Genomic DNA, 22,027 nt, shown 5'->3' with positions numbered 1-22,027 from the left:
TTGTTTTTAGTAGAAAAGGAAGACAGCTGATAACCCATTCATCGAATATTTAATAAACAGTATATATAGTCGAGAAGATAAGTTTGCATTCCTTTTTGTTCACACCCCTTTCATAATTTATACAAATATAAGATATAAAAGATTATTTTTATTTTAGTACTGCCCTTCAGAATCTACATAAGCAGATATTTACATAAAGCATAGTATGCATATAGTAGTGTGTTGCCTTCTTGAGCATCAATGAACGTTTGCACCTTGTGTAATAGCTGTGTACAAGTTCCTCAATTGTCCTAAGTGTCAAATGCCTTAGTCTTACTTTACTGTTACTGCACTGGGTTTTGTTATTGCGTGCGGTGCAGTGAGCTCGTCAGACACAGAACGGGTGAAATGCGGCGCGATACACACTGGTGTGCGCTCTAAAAATATATTCAATAATTCACAATATGATATCTGACAAAACCGCAAATGAACGCACACAACCCGACTGTCGCCAGTTGCGACTATATTTTTCAATTATTGTCGCAATCAATTATTTTTGGTCGCATTTGTTACCATTTTAGTCACGGTCTGGATGCCCTGCCGAGAGCTTTGGAAGTCTGTCTGATGTGTGTAAAAATAGCATATAAAGAATTGATGGTTGTAAACTCTTATTTAGAGTGCTAAATATGGTTACGTTGACACACATTTCAGTAATAAACAAGAGTGACAACCGCATTCTATAACTGAAGTTAAGATCTTAAAGGCCCCGATATACTTCATTCGAAATCGAAGAACGAACAGGTGTGATATCATTCAGAACAAAATCCTGACCAAAAGATGGTGTTTTTGAGTTTGTTTAAGTGGTTTGTAAAGGACTTGATATACTTCATAAGAAATCAAAGAACGAACAGGTGTGACATTATTTAGAACAAAATATGGCCAAAAAGAAGGTGTTTTCTCATTCATTTCGGTGATTCGAAACAGCTTGCTTGGTCGAACTTTTACGAGAACTTCTAACCGGCTGCTAAACACCTTCTTACTGCCATTGGTCCACGTCATTGGTTGGTGTGACCTGGAGCTCCACGTACTTTGTACTATACTGTTCAGCCAGTCAAGATCAGTCAACATGAACACACCGGCCTGCAGAGTTATTAGCGAGCTGGGGCAAATTTACCTACATCTGTACAGTCGTTCGCTTAGAGACAATTTTCAAATGTCATGCAATTTTTTTTTTTTTAATTAGTCTACAAAAGGAATCAAATCTCCTCAAATACACTCATGTGTCATCTGCTGCGAAAGCCATTCACACATCTGTCCATAGTAAGATATCTTTTCATCATTCTTTTGTCTTCATTTTGCTCATTAACACTCTTTTATACATCCATCTTTGCAGTAGTATTCCTATCATCATAAATTACAATAACAGAGCGTAATCGGTGCATATCATGGCCGTGAATATCGTGTTAGCTCAAAAGCTCCATGAATTCAGAATGTAAACAAGACAAATAAAAAAAATATTCTGCATATATATTACTTTAATTCATCATCGAGTGGTTAAAACAGATTTTTTTTTTCAATCTCTACTCATAGAACGAGGCATGTAGTAATTGATAACATATTTTAATGTCACATTAGTTAAGGTTTTACTGTCTGAATGTTTGCAAACAGTATACCGTTGGCAATTTCAAACTTCCTTTTTTTACCCCTGAACAAAGACCTTCTCCAGAAGTACATCGGGGCCTTTAGGCCATGTCCACACTAATACATTTTTGTTTGAAAAGCATTCATTTCGCTACGTTTATGCCTCTTTTCACACTAGAATGCCATTTTACTCCAACGAAAAAGGAAGCTTTAGAAAATGCTCTCCAAAACCGCATACTTTGGAAAACGATGATGTTAGAAAAACTGAAAACAGAGGTTTTAAACTTAAATGGATTAGTGTGGACGTTGCCAAATTTTCAAGACCTACATCTGCATTTTTAGAGTGAGTTTGGTTATCAAACGTCGTGCTCTACAATAAAAAAACAAAAACAAAAAACGTTCGAAGCTGCTCTCGGTTTAATTAAGACTTCACTGATAAACTTGCACCTCGCTTGGACTCATTTATTAAATACTGTGTTGTTTTAAATGTGGAAAGTTGTTGACTTTTATGAAAGGCGCGCTCTTTGATATTTACTGGTGGTGATGGTTTCAGGCATTATTCATGGCTATTGCAAAAATAAATATAGAGGCTTGCCTTTGGTTATTCATTCATACAGACAGTATTGGAGCCACTCTTTTAAACTGTTGTATGAACAGGACAATTCGAAAGTCACACCTGTTACAAAATACAGTTGTCAATCTCAAACACTGACTGTGTGAATATAGCCATTGAAGGAAAACTTCCAGAAATCAGTCTTGATATGTCACCAAGACCTTGTCTCTCCCAGATGGCCTCACAATTAGAAAACATTTCAGCAAGGCAGTCAAACATAGAGCGCTAACAAAATCCTTCACATCAGCAGTCAGCACCTCTATGAGAAATGAGTCAAACATTATTCGATCTGTCTTCACATGGGTAACATTTCACAGAGTAAGCCATCGCTCCCCTCGCAGGACCGCAATTACCTGCTGAAGGAATGGGATAGGGGGATAATACAATCACAATGTCCCCAGGGGAAGCAGGAGAGGATGTGGGGCAACCGAACATCCACATGCCCTGACATGACCTCTCTGGATTAATTATGCAAGAGAGCAGGGATTATTTTCAAACACAGGAATATGGGCTCCGGAGAAGGATGGATATTTCCCAGGGACTGGGTGTGGAAAATGTGACAAACTTACTCACTCCCGGAGTGGTTTGACAAAATAAAAGTGGTGTGTTTTGGGAAAGAGCCGGAAAGGAAAAAAGTTACAAAAACATAAACAGAATAAGTATGAATCTTCAAAGTAGACAACTTAAATATACACATATGTGAAAGCAAGGACACACTCTTAAACTGCTATGCAACACTGTCCAACACCGTTATAAGATATCACATTCAAAAAACCAACATTTCAGTTTCTATTAAACTCAGCAAAAAAGAAACGTCCTTTTTCAGGACACTGTATTTTAAAGATAATTTTGTAAAAATCTAAATAACTTTACAGATCTTTATTGTAAAGGGTTTAAACAATGTTCAATGAACCATAAACAACTAATGAACATGCCCTTGTGGAACGGTCATTAAGACAATATCAGTTTACAGACGGTAGGCAATTAAGGTCACAGTTATAAAAACTTAGGACACTAAACAGACCTTTCTACTGACTCTGAAAAACACCAAAAGAAAGATGCCCAGGGTCCCTGCTCATCTGCGTGAACATGCCTTAGGCATTCTGCATGGAGGCATGAGGACCGCAGATGTGGCCAGGGCAATAAATTGCAATGTCCGTACTGTGAGATGCCTAAGACAGCACTACAGGGAGACAGGAAAGGCAGCTGATCGTCCTTGCAGTGGCAGACCATGTGTAACAACACCTGCACAGGATCGGTACATCCGAATATCACACCTGCGGGACAGGTACAGGATGGCAACAACAACTGCCTGAGTTACACCAGGAATGCACAATCCCTCTATCAGTGCTCAGACTGTCAGCAGTAGGCTGAGAGAGGCTGGACTGAGGGCTTGTAAGCCTGTTGTAAGGCAGGTCCTTACCAGACATTATCAGCAACAGCGTCACCTATGGGCACAAACCCACCTTCGCTGGACCAGACAGGACTGGCGAAAAGTGCTCTTCACTGACGAGTCACGGTTTTGTCTCACCAGGGGTGATGGTCGGACTCGCGTTAATCGTCGATGGAATGAGCGTTACACCGAGGCCTGTACTCTGGAGCAGGATCGATTTGGAAGTGGAGGGTCTGTCATGGTCTGGGGCGGTGTGTCACAGCATCATCGGACTGAGCTTGTTGTCATTGCAGGCAATCTCAATGCTGTGCGTTACAGGGAAGACATCCTCCTCCCTCATGTAGTACCCTTCCTGCAGGCTCATCCTGACATGACCATCCAGCATGACTATGCCACCAGCCATACTGCTTGTTCTGTGCGTGATTTCCTGCAAGACAGGAATGTCAGTGTTCTGCCATGGCCAGCGAAGAGCCCAGATCTCAATCCCATTGAGCATGTCTGGGACCTGTTGGATTGGAGGGTGAGGGCTAGGGCCATTCCCCCCAGAAATGTCCGGGAACTTGCAAGTGCCTTGGTGGAAGAGTGGGCAAACATCTCACAGCAAGAACTGGCAAATCTTGTGCAGTCCATGAGGAGGAGCTGCACTGCAGTACGGGGGCAGTGGTGGCTCAGCGGTTAAGGCTCTGGGTTACTGATCAGAAGGTCGGGGGTTCAAGCCCCGGCACTGCCGAGATGCCACTGTTGGGCCCTTGAGCAAGGCCCTTGACCCTAACTGCTCTAGGGGTGCCGTAACATGGCTGACCCTGCACTCTGACCCCAGCTTAGCTGGGATATGTGAAAAAAAAGAATTTCACTGTATATGTGCAAATGTATAATGTGTGATAAATAAATAAAATTATAATTATAAAATTATACTTAATGCAGCTGGTGGCCACACCAGATACTGACTGTTACTTTTGACAATTGACCAAATCATTAACAAATTGAAAAACTCTTAAGGGAGTGCAGGGACCATAAGAAGGACATAAGCAAAAGGGACAGTGGAAGGAGCAACAGTGTTTTGGACTTGGACACTGACCAGCCTGCTAGCTAACCGGGGCATTGAATTCAACCAGTAATGCTTGTGATAAACAGTGAATCACCGGTGTCCTCTGCAGCTGATCTCAGTAAGTTGTTATATTTGCCAACTTTGTTAGCTTTTCTTACATGGTTGTCATCTTATTCTGTGCATTGTTTTGTTCTGTGAGGGGATTTTTGACCAGCTACTCACTAAGATTGGAAGATTGCGGCTATCTATTAAGTAAAACTGGGGGATTCTCATCAATAATATTATATGCTATGGCAAAAATCCAAATACAACCATCTGCTTCACCAATGTTAATAAGATTGCACTGTAACAGTTTACAGAACTTAGCCAGTTAAGCCATAGTTCATACAATATAATGTAATTACATTACCTGTCATCTTTAGTGTAGATGTTGTCTCTGACAATCTTGTTGAGCAATGTAATAATGATGGATTGCATTAATACGTATGTCCTCAAAAACATGAGTAAAAGCTGTATACAAACACAATATGACGCGCCATGTTTGTTTATGTTTGAGGTAGTCACGTGAAACTACCACGTAGACAGTAACCCGTTACGTCACCGTTCGGCTCTAAGGTCAGTGGAAAAGTGCGGCCAGTTTACGATAGTCTCAAGATTGCCCCAGCCGTGAACCAGCGGAGCACAGGCACGGCATGAGAACCATCGCAATTTCGGTGGAAAATGGCTATATGATATCCCTAGATATGGCTTGAGTCCCTCCTTTAATAAAAGTTTATGGAATTTTTTCACCTGTTTTATTGTCCGCTAGGCAAAAATATTAAGTCCGATCACTTAGAAAAGGAAACGCACACCTCTCCTCAACAATCCACACGATTTGATGTATCATTTATATCTGTAGCATAAATGGTGAGAGATGAGTTACATGACAAAGTTTAATCCTTAGTAAGCATCATTAACTAGACTGATGTTTATATGTCATTAATGTCCAATCATTATTGACTAATTCTGATGCATTTCAAACTATTTATCCAGAGCTTTTGTATCATTAAAAGCAATCACATTTGTCTGTTTAAATGTTACTAACCACTGCCAAGACTAACACCGGGTGGATAAACAAAAATAAACCATTTCCCAGGAGAAGTTGGATGTTTTGTGGTTAAGTTGAGTGCTGAGAGTTTCTAGGATACTCACAGGGAAGTGCTTGCGTTTGCGGCCAGGCCGTCCAACCTTACGGACAGGAGTGCAGAGCGAAGGCATTTCATCAATAATCACCGTGTCCATTCTAGAGCTCTCATTCTAAACAAATAAAAACACATGTCATTAAGCATTACTGCTCAACTAGACTGACCCAAAAGCAAATTCTCTGGTCAGGGTTCCCACACTTTCTGACCAATGAATTTCCATGAGTTGTCCAGTTCTTTGTGATTACTGAATAAGTACTTTCAGAAATCCTTGAAATTCAGACCGATACACTAATGAATCATTCACACTAATTGGTGCATCAGCCGTTCACACCAAATGCATACTTCCGCTGAAAAAATCTAGACACAGCGCAACGAATAGTACAGAAAGCAGGTGTCGGGACATGTTTTTAAAAGTTTAAGCACTTTTACATGACATCTAAAAAGCATGACGCTCATGCACGAGACACTGAAAAAAATCTGTCTAGTGCATGTTTACATAGAAAAAAATTTGATAAACAGCACAGACGGACACAAAAACGAATTCGGTGTAAATGGCCCCAAAGGTTTACGAGCTAGTTTTATTCTACACAAGAGCATCTAGCTTATGAAATATTTTAGAGCTGAGAATATCTAGAAAAAGTGAATTCATCACAGAATGTTTATTTATTTTTTTACTTTTACACGATTTTTTTAATTTGATAAATTTCCATGACCTTTTCTAAACCTGAAAAACACAAATTTCCTGAAATGTCCAGGTTTTCCATGATCATGGGAACCCTGTCTGGTATTTGATGAGTAATATGGTTTCATCCAGGTTATAAATGTGCATAATTTTTAGATTTTAGAATAGTGATAGATGAAATACATGGCCAGGCCAATAACTCAGTGAATAATTGGCCTTTTTGAGATCACTGGCCAATAATCCTGCCTGTTTGCCCAGTTAACAAAAATAAGTATCGTAATTATTTTGTTTAATTTGAGTATATATTGTGTAAAGTACGTGTTCAATGCATTTAAGTTATTTTGTGTAAATCTCTTTTGCTATTATCAAACTGAATGTTATCCAATATATTATTGTATAATATACAAACTGAATATATCAGCATTATAAATGTTATCAACCACCCTGCATTTCCATCGACCACTGAAAACCCATATTAGTCAATCACTATTCCATAAGAGTCATTTGATTAAACAAGATGTGTGTCACTGATATAGTAGAAGTCAACTTAAAGGTGAAGTGTGTACTTTCTGCACCAATAGCATCACCAAATGGAATTGCAAAAATCATTTTCAAACACGTTTTTCCAAATGCTCCCCATTCTTCCATTGGTCCGTTAAACAGATATGGTTGCTCAAGTGAACAGAACAATATTAAAAGTGCCAAAATTGCCACTGAGCTCTTTTACATGGACACCAGAAAGTAGTTTATTGCGAGAAAGCTGCTTAAGGTTGGAAAGCACAGCGGTGTACTCTATACATGCAGCTCGGTCAGTAAGCAGCTTTCTCCACAGCAACGTAACTTCACTGCAACACTTGAGTAAATAACAAACATGGTATCAGAGGAAGACTTTCCTATTTTATTCTCTATTTCTTTGGTTTGTTTCCAGATATTCCAGAGTTGTTGCTGTGTTTGTTTCCTTAACTTTCCATCATGACCTGCAGCGGAATTGCACTGCAATAGTGGGGTTTCCCTTTTACGTCAAAATCCAAGATTCACCCAGTGTACTTAAATGCATATACGGGGACGTGAGGGACAATCTATATTTTAAATTGGTGTTTATAAATGGGTATAGTTTATAGTGTATTTGCTTTTACCACTGTACTCTGAGAAATGTGTAGACTTGTTGATACAGTAGGTATCCAACCAGAATGACCCTTACTAAAGCGGTGGTAAAACTTTACCACCAGGAGGCGCAAAGGGACACTTTTGGCACCACCGTTTAGTGTAAAGAAAGTGAATTATTATTTACATTAGTTCTTTTTTTTACATTTTGATGTGTACAAGGCAATCTAACAATGCAAAATTACAGTTATAGCTTAGTTAGCTCATGAACTAGTCTATAGAAAAAAATGCAAGAATATCAGCCTTTTTCAATAGACGAAGACTGTTGTTTCATAGATATAAGTTATTTAATTATCTTCCTATAAATCAAAATTTAAAATACACTGTGAACATTCATAATTTTATTGTTAGCCCCACTGAAAATACAAAAACAACGCATTTAATTAACGGCGTTAACCCATGTTATAGTTGACCCGGCTAGATGGCAGTGATAGACTAAAATAGAGTGGTTCAATTGAAACCACGCTCATAAGCCTAATTAAATGTATACAGTATATATATATATATATATATATATATATATATATATATATATATATATATATATATATATTTGTGCTCATTATGTTGTTATTATTTGTTGTAGGGCTCCATCCTATGACGTTAGGTATCGGGTCTGTTCCACGCATATGCGCACTCTTCAAAAACCTATAAGAATGGCGCTATAGCGTTTACATGGCCACATAAACCGCATTATCTGGGAGAAACCCAGGTGTGTTAAACCTCATTCTCTTAATCCCTTAAACGGCATAAGGAAAACTGCGTTCTCGTTTACATGACTGCCACTCTCTGCAAAAACCCAGGAATAGAATGTTTTTTTTAAGTGCATGCAAACGTGGTCAGTGTTTACACTTTTCAGGGAAATCAGCCTATGAATGGCTTACTTATAGTTGTCTCTGCATATTAAAATGGGAGAGAAGGTAACACACATCACCTTTTAAAATTCATTAGAAAAACCACTGTGATTCAGTTTATTCCTAGTGTTTTTCCTTAACTTTTACAAACCAAAATGTTGCTTTTAGAAGGTCCACTCTTAACATTTAAAAGAGCTCAATAAGATTTTTACATTTCTTTTTACATCTCTCAACAAGGTTATTTAGATAATGAGAAAAGCCAGCATTTGAATGCATTGTCAATTTAGTCAGAATAAAGTAAGGGGTGCTACACCGCAGAGAGATCCGAACACTCTGCACTCCCTCTTGACACAGTTACAAAGACATTCAGTGGCTCTTTCTCTTGCCTCCTCCACTTTTTCTTTGTTTAACACAACCTTGTCTTCCCTCTATCACAATAGCCACTCTTCGGCCAGCCAAGCACCCTAGGGAGGACGGGGGAGCAAAGATGATCCTAATGTAGCTGCTGCAGCTCTGGGGCTGAATAAGACCACGGGCTCTAAAGAAGAATGCTAATGAGAATGCTGCCCCTGTCTGCCATGACTACTGAGAAGTCCAGCCTGGCCAAAAGATGGTGGAACACAGCTGGAATTTCTTATTATTATGTGCAGTAAAGCCTATATGACGCTTAAAGGGTTAGTTCACCTAAAAATGAAAATTCTGTCGTCATTAACTCACCCTCATGTTGTTGCAAATCCATATAACTTTCTTTCTTCTGTGGAACACAACAGGAGAAATTCTGAAGAATGCTGATTCTGATTTCTATACAATATTAATCCTTTTTTTATGCAATTAAAGTCAATGGGGACTGAGTTTTTGTGCTCCATGAAACAAAATGAGGGTGAGTAAATGTGACACAATTTACATTTTTGCACAAACTATCCTTTTACTATTAAAATAAACACAGTATGAATAGTATTTTAAGTGGGGGTCATCTTACAAGGCTTCAAGGTAAATAGGGGAGAACATTTCAAATCTGAATTTAAATTCAAATTTTAAATTAAATGGTAACACGTAAAATAAGGTTGTACAAGTTATGTGCAGTGTAGGGTAACACTACAAATTACAAATTACTTTTTATGTAATCAGATTACTGTACTAATTACTTCTTCCAAAAAAGTAATCACATTACTAATTACTTTAAAGTTACTTTCTAAAACACTTTCCAAGGAAAGTTTGTTTTTCCGCTCAACAAATTCAAAATAATGTCTATATTTCCACCTTGTTCATTGTCGCACACAAGTCATACACTGAACACCACTCATTTCTTCCTTACAATGACTCATTAGGGGGCACACACAGTCATAAAAATGCATGAACATAAAATAAATAAATATAAAAATGTAAATACATTTTACATTTATCTTTTTTAGAAATATGTGTAACCCAATTAATGTACTTAAAAGTAATTAACCTAATTGAAAGTCAGTAACTATAATCTGATTACAAGAATTTAAAATGTAATGTGTTACACTACTTTTTGACAAAAAAAGTAATTTGATTACAGTAACATTACTTTGTAATCACATTACACCCAACACTGGTTATCAGTAGTCAGTGCAGTAGTTAACATGAACAACACTTTACAGAATTCATTAATCTTGGTTACATTTTTTACATTAAAAGTTTATACATTAACATTAGTTAATACATTATGGACTAACATAAACTTACAATGAACATTACAATATTGAGAAATTGGGTAACACTACATTAAGGTTGCATCTGTTAACATTAGTTAATGCAGTATGTATCATTAATTAATAATGAAGAATATTTTTTACAACATTTATTAATTGTGGTTAATGTTAATTTATAAATATACTATTGTTAATTGTTTGTTCACGTTATAATGCAGTAAATAATTAACAGAAACTAATTTTAATATTAAAAATGTATAAGTATATGTTAATTAACATTAACCAAGATTAATAAGTGCTGTAAATGTACTGAACTAACAATAAAGAGTACTTTTTTATCCTACATTTATTAATCTTTGTTAATGTAATTTTCTGGTAACACTTTACAATAAGGTTGTATTTGTTAAGTTAACATGAAATAACAATGAACACGTTAATTTATGCAGTAAAGTTAACAAATACAACCTTACTGTAAAGTGTTACCAGAATTGACATTAACCAAGATTAATAAATGTTGTAAAAAAAAAAAGTATTAATCATTGTTAGTTTATGACACCTAATGCATTGACTAATTTTAAAGGGATAATTCACCCAAAAATGAAAATTGTGTCATTTACACACTGTCATGTTGTTTCGTGGAACATAACAGATGTTAGTCCAAATGTTAGGGACAGACAGACAACCTCAATCCCCATTTACTTACACTGTATGGGAAAAGGCAGTGCCAACATTCCTCATGTCACCTCTTATGTTCCACAAGGAACAATTTTCATTTTTGGGTGAGCTAACCCTTTAATGTATAGAACCATACTGAAAAGTGTTATTAGTTAAATAAAATAAAAAAATCTAAATTTTCTACCTATAAATATATATAAATGTATTTATATATTTTTGGACAGTAGTGGACCCTTGGCAAAGAGAGCAGTGTTTTTTCCTGCCGAGTTCTCTGTTTCATCATTAGTAAAAAAAAAAAAAAAAAACCCGCTACCCTCACACAATGTTCCCATTACGATATAAATAAATGAACAAAACGTTTAAACAAACAAAAACAAAGGGTGTGCTAGGAAATTAATGTTGCCTTGCATGAACTCAGTGACACCGTCTAAATCTTTGCTCTATTTCTGTTGGCAGCCGGTTATTTAAGGCAAGCGCTGTTACCAGGCAACAGGACTACGAGTGTAGCATGGGTCCATGGGTGCAGGGGAGGGGAAGAATGAATTCCCCTGTAAATCAGACATACGGCAGCCTCTCCAACACAAGCCAACACCCACGTCATTGAACACTCATACGAAACTGAGCAGACACTATCACCATGGCCAGAGTGGATGACAATTCACATGTGTTTTCTAATTCTACTCACAGTAGCCTATTTTACTCTGACACCTGATAATCCTACTGATTGTCACTGTGGTGGAAATGAATCACTAATGATAATTTTATAGTGAATGAAACATTGTATATGACATTTGCAGATGGATTTGAGGAAAGAGTTAAAGGCCTCATTAAAACTGCTTGATGAGTGCAGTTTTCATTCCTGTGTAGACGTATTTCCTTTTGAAACAGGAAGTGTGGGAGGATATATTAAAGGGATAGTTCACCCAAAAATGAAAATTCTCACATTATTCACTTGTCATCCCAGATGTGTGACTTTCTTTCTTCTGCTGAACACAAGATTTTTAGAAGAATATTTCAGCTCTGTAGGTCCAAGGTTCAAATGCAAGTGAATGGTGGCTAGAACTTTGAAGCTCCAAAAATTACACAAAGGCAGCATAAAAGTAAAAGTGGAGATTTATAGTAAAAAGGATTTAAATTTTCATCTGTTTCACACCCAAAGTGATTGCATCACTTCAAAAGACATATTAAACCACTGGAGTCTTATGGATTACTTTTATGCTGCCTTTATGTGATTTTTGGAGCTTCAAATTTCTGGACACCATTCACTTGCATTGTATGGACCTACAAAGCTGAAATATTCTTCTAAAAAATGTTCTGCAGAGGAAAGAAAGTCATACACATCTAGGATGGAATGAGGGTGAGTAAATTATTAGAGAATTTTCATTTTTGGGTGAACTACCCCTTTAAGGGGATCGTCCCCTTTATTTAAAATAGCCATTAGGCTTTAGTTACTGATTTGCTGTTTGTTGGTGGCAGAAGGTATTAGGGGGAAGGACATTCTCATTCTGGAAAGCATTTGTTTGGACAAAAATCTATGTCATCAATAGTTTTGGTCTATTTCCCAGAGGGGAAAAAGACTGTACATTTTACATATGTGTATCTGCTAAATAGTAGTTTTGTCAACTTTTAGCATATAGCATATAGATGGCATCAAAGCTAACAGACATGGACTAAATTTTGATTTGATTTTAACAAGTAATCCATCTTGTAGGGGATGTTCACACCGCTCATTATAATTTTGCAAAAGGCTTTAAGAGCCTTTACCTGTGGTGTGAGTTTGCTCATTTATGTTCATTTATGCATAAAATATGGTAATGATTTCTGATTTAGACAATATTTAAGGCATTGCATATAGTCTTTTCTCTGAATAACAGCTACATAGTTGCAAACTCACAGTTAAGTATGAGGGTATTTATTTCTAAACCCTTGACACTTCAGTGATGCAGGAAAACACAGCAGGATTTGGTTATTAGCCTTATTGTGGTCAGTCTGTGGGAATAGATCCACAGCAGGCCCATCATAAAATGCCCAGGGACTCATTAACCTCTTACCATTTGACTCACATTCGTGTCACAGTTGAAGTCAGAGCTCTTGAATGTGGTGGAGGTTGTGACTGAGTTGGACGGCATTGTGACTGTTGAACACAATGCAGAAGTCAAAAAAAGATCAAAACAAAAATAAAAGAACAAAAAAGGAAAAAAATGATGACCCTCCTTCTTTAGGATCCCCTGTGAAAAGGAAGACCACAATCAGAAAAAAGACCACTACTCACACTTCAAGTATAATATTTAAAATAATATGAGATAATGTTAGTAATTTTTTTTTTTTAGATCATATTATATTTAGAGCTGTCAGAATGTATGTGATTAATTAACAAAGTAATTTTTCTTAAAGGAATAGTTCACCCAAAAATGAAAATTCTCTCATTATTTACTTACCCTGATGCCATCCCAGTTGTTCAGCAGAACACAAATGAAGATTTTTAGAAGTAGATAGAGCTCTGTCAGGTCCTTATAATGGAAGTACACAGGTGCCAGCATTTTGACAGTCCAAAAGTCAAATTTAGGCAGCATAAAAGTATTCCACACGACTCTAGTCGATCAATGAATGTGTTCTGAAGCAAATCGATTTGCTCTGTGTAAAAAATAAATCGATAATTAAAACGCTCATAACTTTTAAAAAGCGCTTCCTGCCAGCAGCTGACACGAAACATGACATAAGCACGTCGACAAGTTCACACCAGAATTCTGAAGCGAAGCGCCACTTTTTACATCAGAAGAACGAACGTCACATGAGAGTTCGCCATTTCAAACTGCATCAGAGCCCTGGACGGAAGCACCGATTTAAAGTTAAAAATGTTTTCATTATCGACTTGTTTCTTACATAAACCTATCGATTCGCTTCAGAAGATATTCATTGATGGACTGGAGTTGTGTGGAATACTTTTATGCTGCCTAAATTTGACTTTTGGACCGTCAAAGTGCTGGCACCTGTGTACTTCCATTATAAGGACCTCACAGAGCTCTATCTTCTTCTAAAAATCATCATTTGTGTTCTGCTGAAGAAAGACAGTCATACACACCTGGGATGACATCAGGGTAGGTGAATAATGAGAGAATTTTCATTTTTGGGTGAACTATTCCTTTAATCTTGATTAACGCATTTACCATTAATACAGCATAAACCAGCATAAACACTGGTTTGAAGGGCAGAAACTTTGCAAAGTGTCCGCCTGGAGTCATTACACTGACGCACACACCAAAACACAACACACAGCGCTTCCCTGTCAGTGATAAAATGAAGCAGAAAGGAGCTTTTAACGCTGTTTGATGTACAAAACAAGCCTAGATAGGACTTGTGATAGAAATCAAGTATTTTTCAGCCGATGTAAGGAGCATTTTAATTACCACAGAAGCACATCAAGTCTTAACTTGGCGTCAAGTCTTAACTATCACCAAAACACAGAATGAGACGTTTTTGTCTGCAAGCGCTTTTCATGTGGAGTTCAAAGTGGTGCTGGCGTTGCCGCCCTGACGCGAATCATGAACGCAGCTTCACAATTGCTGTAACAAAGCAGATAGCCACAGTCTACCAGCAGATTAATATTGTGGAGGATGAGAATTTAAAAGATTGCAATGAAAATGCAACCTATGGGGAGATTAGTTCTTTCAATTAGTCAACCTCCACTTAGACTTTGGGAAATGTTTAGTGTTACTTGAATTGGTGCTATTTTAGTGCATTTCTGTCTTTACATACAGGCTTTGTTTAGAAAATGTTTATAAAGCATTAATAATAATTAATAATTAATAATTATTAATTAAGTATTATGTTGCTACATATCAGGGCATTATGTTGCTACATATCAGGGCTCGACATTAAGCATTGGAAAAATTGGTCACTTGTCCGAGTAAAAAAGTTACTTGTCCGGAGAGAAAAAAGGACATTTAAGTTACATGCTCAAGTAACATGTCAAAGTTTATGTTGTATATTTTTCTAAAACTACGACCGATGCCCAACCTAATAGTGTACCTATGCAATCAACTCAATTCTCTGTGACAGAAATGTAAACTATACTGGGTAGGGGAGGAGGCTATTGTCATATGATAATTATTTTATGTTACGTATGGTAGTCAAATAAAGAAAAGCCTCCATCGCCACCATTAATGGGATGCTCATAGTTCTATGGAATGAGATCTACGTTTTCATCATGTTATTGCAGCAAGATCTGCCATGTGCAATAAAGGCTATACATTATCACTATACCATAATAGTGAAATTTGACGATTCTCAATACCAGCTTCAAAACCACAACAAATAATAACACTAATTAATTTGTTAATTATGGAAGAATGGTTTCAAGTTCTCAAGTAATTATTCAAGACTGTAAACAGTCAGTAATAAAATATCAATAAAAAATTCAGTACTTTTTTAACAGCTTTGAAAGTTTTTAACAGCAGTAGGCTATCAAGCATTCAAGTAAACATTCAGAATGAAATGCAACAAAACTACTACTGGTCTTCACTGTATGATTATAATACATTTATACTTTTTAAAACTACTAAAGTTACTCAGTCAAGAGCGTTTTCTTGTTATGGTTGTTTGATTATTATAATGACACACTAGACAGCAGCAGGTCTATTAGCTTACATTTACTCTTACAAGTCCGACATTTTAATTAAAATCTGCTTTTTTCTCCGCTGTTTCCGTTCACATTAGACATCACTCTCTGCGTTTACATGAATACCTCACCAAGACGGGCATTTTGGTGGAATTTTTAAATGTGTTTGACCATTCAGATGCGCATTAGCGTGAGCATTTTCAGCACACATTCATATGCCGCCTGTCAATCAAACAGGGCGCAGCTGTTACTAGATTGCTAGCGAATTATAAAATTATGTGCTCTGGATTAGTTTCAACAGCAGAATAAGAATATCAACTTTCTAATAAGTGACGCAGGCCTAGGCTATCACAAGTATATATCGTTTTTTTTATTATTTTTTTTATTGACGTTTTAATCAGTCTGCTTGTCCGGTCAGGCAAGTAAAATTCTCATTCACTTGCCCTGGACAAGCTTTAATGTTGAGCCTGCATATTGTTTTGTTTTCTTTCCTAAGATGGAAATGAATGCATTTTGACAGGAAAAGAAGTATATATAGTATAAAATTTCAGCACTTTCAAAATATGTGATTAATCACGATTAACTACAACAACAAAAAAATATGCGATTAATCGCAATTAAAGTTTTTAATCGACTGACACACACACACACACACACACACAAATTTAGTTGGTGCAGTCACACCCTTGTAGGTTCCTGGGGCAAATCAAGGGGCTCTTATGGGTGCTGACTTGTTCTGTCCAAAAGAGGAATGGGCATTTAGAGTAATTTTTGTAGTCAAGTACTCTTAACACTTAAAAGACAAGTAAATGATTACTTGAAATTTGCTATTTAAGTTCAACTTCAACCTTTGAACATGTTTTTCTAATGAAAAATTGAGCACTATGTATAAACAACATCATCTAGACTAAAAAATTAAATAGAAAATGATTGCTGTACTCGATTAATCGATCATTTGTGCACATCCCTAGTCCAAAATCCACTCAGATAATTGTGATGAGTTCATCTCAAACTTATATTCCCAAACTGTCTCATTTAATGCTGATTGGCATATATGTAAAAGACTGGCCTATATGTAAATCATTGGAATTAAGACCTTTTTTAAAGGTTAATGTCACAGGCATGCATTGAATATGCAATTCAGATGTCCTAATTCCAATGGTTATTAAATTTCAACTTATTTTTGTGTTGAACCATACTCATACACTTCTAGGGACTGAAATATGAACTCCTTTATGCTTTATGGTATTTCCCTTTTTTGTTTTTTTCATGAGAGCCATTTTAAAGGGATCTGTACACTATAGTATTCACTCCCATGTACTGTATGTTAATTAGTTCATCATGCTTTTCTGAACAATAAGGGCTTTAAAGTCCCATGATATTAGATTTAGAGGTCAATAAAATTAGGCGATTCCAGAATTAACCCTTTTTTATATATATAATTATCACAGTAACCAGTTTCTGCCAAAATTCCATTATACAACTGTTATGATGACTACAGTTAAAGCTTCTTACACATTCTGAAGGAGAGACATATTCATTTATCATGATTTTACAGTAATAAGAGCAACTGTGGCACAGTATGGAACGATGATTGTTTGAATGATGGAAGAGTAATGGCACAACTCATTAATATTCAACAACCCGGTGAGAAATGAATGTCACAGGTAACCAATCAGGAGGTGTTAATTGATCACATGTGTCTGTCACATTCTATCAATGCATAAAAAGCTCTTTTAATCATCCGCCTACTCGGAATATTCGGCCCTTGCATATTACAGTCATTTCCAATAAGCCAAGGAGGCTGAATATGCAGAAACATTAACTGAGACTCAAACCCTAATGAGCTGCCTACCTAGACAGCATTTTTGGGCATAATATGGAGCGTTCAGTGCGCGCAAATTATATAAAAAAACACGCCTACAGTATGAAGCCCACAAATGCTGTCTTGGTGGGCAGCTCATTAGAGTTTGAGACACAGCCATTGTTTCAAATCGAATGTATTGACGCTACGCTCGCGAGGTACTACAAACGAGCGGTGCTCAAGTTCAAGCGCTTATCGCAGGGTGTATTTAATCGCACATCTGCACCAGCAGGAAAAACCACTGGCCCCCTCCATTTCTGAAACCTCCTCGTGCAATAGCGCACCGAAATGAGGCCAACCCCACGGCGGAGGCTTACTTCGATGAAGGCTTTCGGTTTTAGACAAGTGGATCGCAGTGTTAATTACCCGCTTCGCCCTTTTTTGTTTTCGCTGACTCCCGGATCCTCCTTCTGCTTCGCTCTCCCCGTCCTCCACCACCACCCTAGCCGGCCAGCTCTCCTCCAGATGCTCCGCTCACACTGACTGCAGAGGCTCCGACAGCAGCTCCGCGCTGGTCCTAGAGACAGTCGGGTTCTGGGTGTGCTTCTCAGAGAGGCATCACGTCCGATTCACAATACAAGTCTTCCTTAAGAAGAAGGACCCCTAGGTATGTAATAGTGTCAGTTTTTTTTGTTTGTTTTTTTTTTTTTTTTGCTTTGCACTTCCATAAATTATATTTGTCTATATAAGTTTAATATCACAGGATATCTATTTCTTTGTTTATTACAAGAGAAATTAGTACTATATTTATACATATAAATACTGTATCAGGTTGATTTTCTGTGCAACAATGAATTAACAACAATGGTGAATTATCAGTATTCCATATGCCTGTACACATACATATTATACATGTTATTTCTTACTCAAGGGTCGCACTGTTGTTTCAGTGATTCACTTGATTTACATTTGACATTGTTATTTGATGAAGAAACAATATGGAAGTAAACTATAGCAAGTGTAACACATAAACAGTATGATATGACTGTTGTCATTTGGGTGTACTACTGAAATTATGTAAGTTGCGCATCTATTTAGACTCAGTAAGTGCCTGAGAAAATACTTATGTGTAGCTTATGTGTAGCTCAGTTTGTTTTTGGCAGCCAGTTACGTCTCAGGAAATTTCAGTGTGAAAGTAATTAAACCTGTTCTAGATTTTTCCTGATTTGTTGCATTATCTCGTTGCTATATGAACAATGAAACATCAAAATATTTCAAAGTATAATTTATTCTATTATTTTCTATTTGTCTTGAAGATATTTTGAAAATTGTACACTATCTGGGCATTTTGTAGATCCATTTGTGATAGATATACGTGCCGGGTCTCTAAAAACAGTTGTGTAAGGGTGTTTGGGGAAATTCATTTAAAGGGTTAAAATGTTTAACACATTCATTTTCACATTAGATTCAGCTCTGTGTGATTTCTGAACACTGTCTGGCATAGGGCGAAACCTTTGCGAAATGTCCAATGTCCAAAAACCAAGTAGTTTGCAGCATTTGTAAGGCAGAATTTACTTACTACAGAATCACATCTTCAAGTCTTAACTGGCATCTAAAAGCCAAACATACTATAAATGGCACTAACGCGGGATAGCTGTGGTAGGTTAGCTTGCTCTCCCGTGTACAGTCTGTCAACGCACCACTCAGAGTTCAAACAATTTCAAATTTTAACTCATTACTGCTGATTTTACATGGCAGTGCTAGCATTAAAAGCAGATAAAGACGTTGGACATGTTCAGAATGGCATACTACCATACTACTCTTACTTTTCTGTTATACATAGATACAATAGAAACAGTAAGAGTAGTATTGGTGGTATGCCATTACAAACTCGGCCGTTCTCTGCAGCGCTTTTCATGTGGAGTTCAAAGCAGCACTTAATGCTAAATATCAAATGGATATTCCCCCCCCCCCCCCCCAAAAAAAACATGCGCATGTATGTGATTTTCCAAAGTTTGATTCCACTTGTGAAAATGTTTCTATTTAGCATTTTTCTATTTTGATTGTTTATTTTTCATTACAAATGATATTATCAGGATAAAAGTTTGAGTGAAAAATGTGTGCAAAACCCGCATGTGAAAAATCTTGCAAGTTTATTTTCACAGAGCATCATGTGCAAGTGCTTTAATGAATGAAAACCTGTCCTTTTGTACAAAATGAGTTAACACAGTTAATGTCGCAAATGTGCTTATTTGATTACTGATCACGAAAGTGTGTGGAATCTTAAATATTTCTAATGGCATACATTTTTCAAAATCACACAGAGTGGTAATCACTAGCACGCAAGCAATAGTGAGAGAGGAGCAGGCTGTTTTATTTATAAGAAGTTTTTCGCACCTGCATTCCAGTCTACATCTTGATGTAATCCTTCCTCATGATCATGCAGCGTGTTTTTCATCAGCTGAATCAGAGACTAAACACTATTAAAGTGTGATGAGACTCGCGCTGCGCATGCAAACCATTCGCGCATCACAAGCCGATCAATTATTTAGCCCTTTTCGGTGAATCGCACCTGCAAAATCCTAAAACTTTATTTCCAGGTTTAATTTATATTTTGAATAGACTCAGATTTTTTAACCCCACAATGTGTGTTTAAGTTTTCTCTTTTTATCGTTTAATGTAATTTTGAGTGTGACTATGGTTTAAGGATGGTGTACCTATATGCGAAATCTTAAGGATTAATAGTGGTGATTTCCTTATTAAATCACGTGTTGTTCTGAAAGCAAAAAGAAACAAATGAAACACGGAATGTAGGCTGTCATCCGCACAGCCTGACCGAAGCAAAGTTGGCGCGTTTACCCGAAAGTGAAGCGCTGCTGGCTCGTGATGCGCAAATGGCTTGCACACGCTGCACAAGTCTGTTGGGTATCAACCATTTTCCTGAACGTGGAAGTGTTCCAAGATTCGACTGTTTTCAGTTTCTGGTCTCCAGTGTTTTCACTCACATCAGTGTATATTCTTAGCAGGTAATGTAATGTTTAAGGTATTACATTTGTAAAAATTGTCAGAAAACATGCCGATACTTCACAGAGTACAGATGACCATTTTTTTATACACAGTGCCTCACCTGAGTGAGTAGATGACATAAAGAGATGGTCCGAGTTTAGTTACATTGATATCATTAATTATTTTGAGTTATGACAGCCAACAACTGCACAAGTTGAGCCTGAAATTCCTTTTTACACTAAGCAACACTTAAATGGTTGTTGTTCTCCTCTGGATCGCTCGTTTTGGTAGTTTTTTCTTGGCGTCTGGAGACCAAAAATACAAAAAAGGCAATTAGAATCATCATGGCACTGCCCAGTGGTTGCTCAGGAAAACATCTCGGTTACGAACGTAACTTCGGTTCCCTGAGACAAAGGGAACGAGACATTGCATTTATTAATGCATATGGGGAGTGCCTTCTTACACAACCTAGTTGAAACCTCTCTACAATAACGGCAATATTATTCTAATATTGGCTATGGTGTTTGAGCCCCACCTGTTTTGGCGCGAAACTGTGCACTTTAAAAACAGATGCACAAATACCATTTCCTGAGAACGTCTGACTGAGAACAAGGACTGTAGTGCGGCTAGCGTTCGCAGTGTTTCGTTCCCTTCATCTCAGGGAACCGAGGTTACGTACGTAACCGAGACATTCCCATACAAGTCAGAACACTTCACATTGCGTTTATTAACGCATATGGGAAACAGAATCCCATCACGCCACACTACATGACATAACCTCCCAGAAAGGAAGCATGATGCCGTAGTTTAATGGGACGGCAACCGACATGAGTATGCGGAAACAATACTATGTGAACAACAATATTCCTTTCCTGACAAACAGTAGTGGAGAGATGGGGAACAGTGTTTTGTGTCTCCAATCGAGCCTTTTTTGAAGCAGACCCGGAGGGAACCGTGGACTCTGCTTTCCGCTTCAAAGGGTTGTGCTTGTCAGAAGCGCTTTTTCTGCACGTGCTGATACACATGTGCTGGTGAGGCAGCAGGTATGGGGCTTTTAGTCGGGCGCTGGCTCGAAACAGAGCGAGGGCGAATTGGCTGTGATATACTCCGTTTGGGCACAAAGTGTCTTATAGCCTGTGACTGCTGCTGAGTTGTGACATAACGCTCAGCAAACTTATTTGCAGAGCCACCAAAGAGGCCTGCTGGAGACACTGGAGCATCCAACAGAGTGGCTTTTTCCTTATCACTCATTTCTGTGAGGGTCAGCCATATATTGCGATCCAGAACTGCCAGGTTGGCCATGGACTTGCCGATGGCCTGTGCAATGATATTCATGGCATGCAGCGCTAAGTCTGTAGCAGTGCGGAGCTTTTTGAATTTCTCTGGATCGAAGCTGTGCTCGTCCTTTTGCTTGAGGAGCTTGGCTTGAAAAACCTGGAGCACTGCCATTGCATGGAGTGCTGATCCAGCTTGTCCTGCTGCTGAGTAAGCTTTTCCCGTCAGTGTGGACGTTTGTCAGCATGGTTTGGAAAGATGTATGGGGCGTGATTTCCACGGCCTGTTACTCACTGGGCAGAGGTGTGCCGCTACCGCCTCCTCCACAGGGGGTAGTTGGGCATAACCTTTTCTTCCCCATGATCCACAATAGAGAGGATGCGCTGCGCGCACGCCGAGAAGGGCGTGCGCC

General features: G+C 37.8%; 1 protein-coding gene across 7 annotated transcripts in view; it reads right to left on the bottom strand.

Annotated features, from left to right (window-relative positions):
- The window catches only part of LOC127455032 (DNA (cytosine-5)-methyltransferase 3A-like), a 115,849-nt gene extending 97,959 nt beyond the window's left edge, over window positions 1–17,890 (bottom strand). For 5 of the 7 annotated variants that reach the window (XM_051722570.1, XM_051722567.1, XM_051722568.1 and 2 more), the window contains exons 1-3: window positions 17,761–17,890; window positions 12,964–13,140; window positions 5,866–5,970 (exon numbers count right to left, since the gene is read on the bottom strand). In XM_051722570.1, the coding sequence (XP_051578530.1) occupies window positions 5,866–5,970; window positions 12,964–13,041 (183 nt within the window). In that variant the 5' untranslated portion in view covers window positions 13,042–13,140; window positions 17,761–17,890. Of the gene's footprint in view, window positions 1–5,865; window positions 5,971–12,963; window positions 13,141–17,760 lie in introns of those variants that run through there. The other 2 variants (XM_051722569.1, XM_051722572.1) reach the window with 2 other exon arrangements.
- Between the last annotated feature and the right edge of the window lie 4,137 nt (window positions 17,891–22,027).

This window comes from Myxocyprinus asiaticus, chromosome 17, assembly GCF_019703515.2.
Source record: "Myxocyprinus asiaticus isolate MX2 ecotype Aquarium Trade chromosome 17, UBuf_Myxa_2, whole genome shotgun sequence".
In the NCBI taxonomy this organism is placed as follows: Eukaryota; Metazoa; Chordata; class Actinopteri; order Cypriniformes; family Catostomidae; genus Myxocyprinus; species Myxocyprinus asiaticus.
This window is presented reverse-complemented; position numbering and strand designations above follow the sequence as displayed.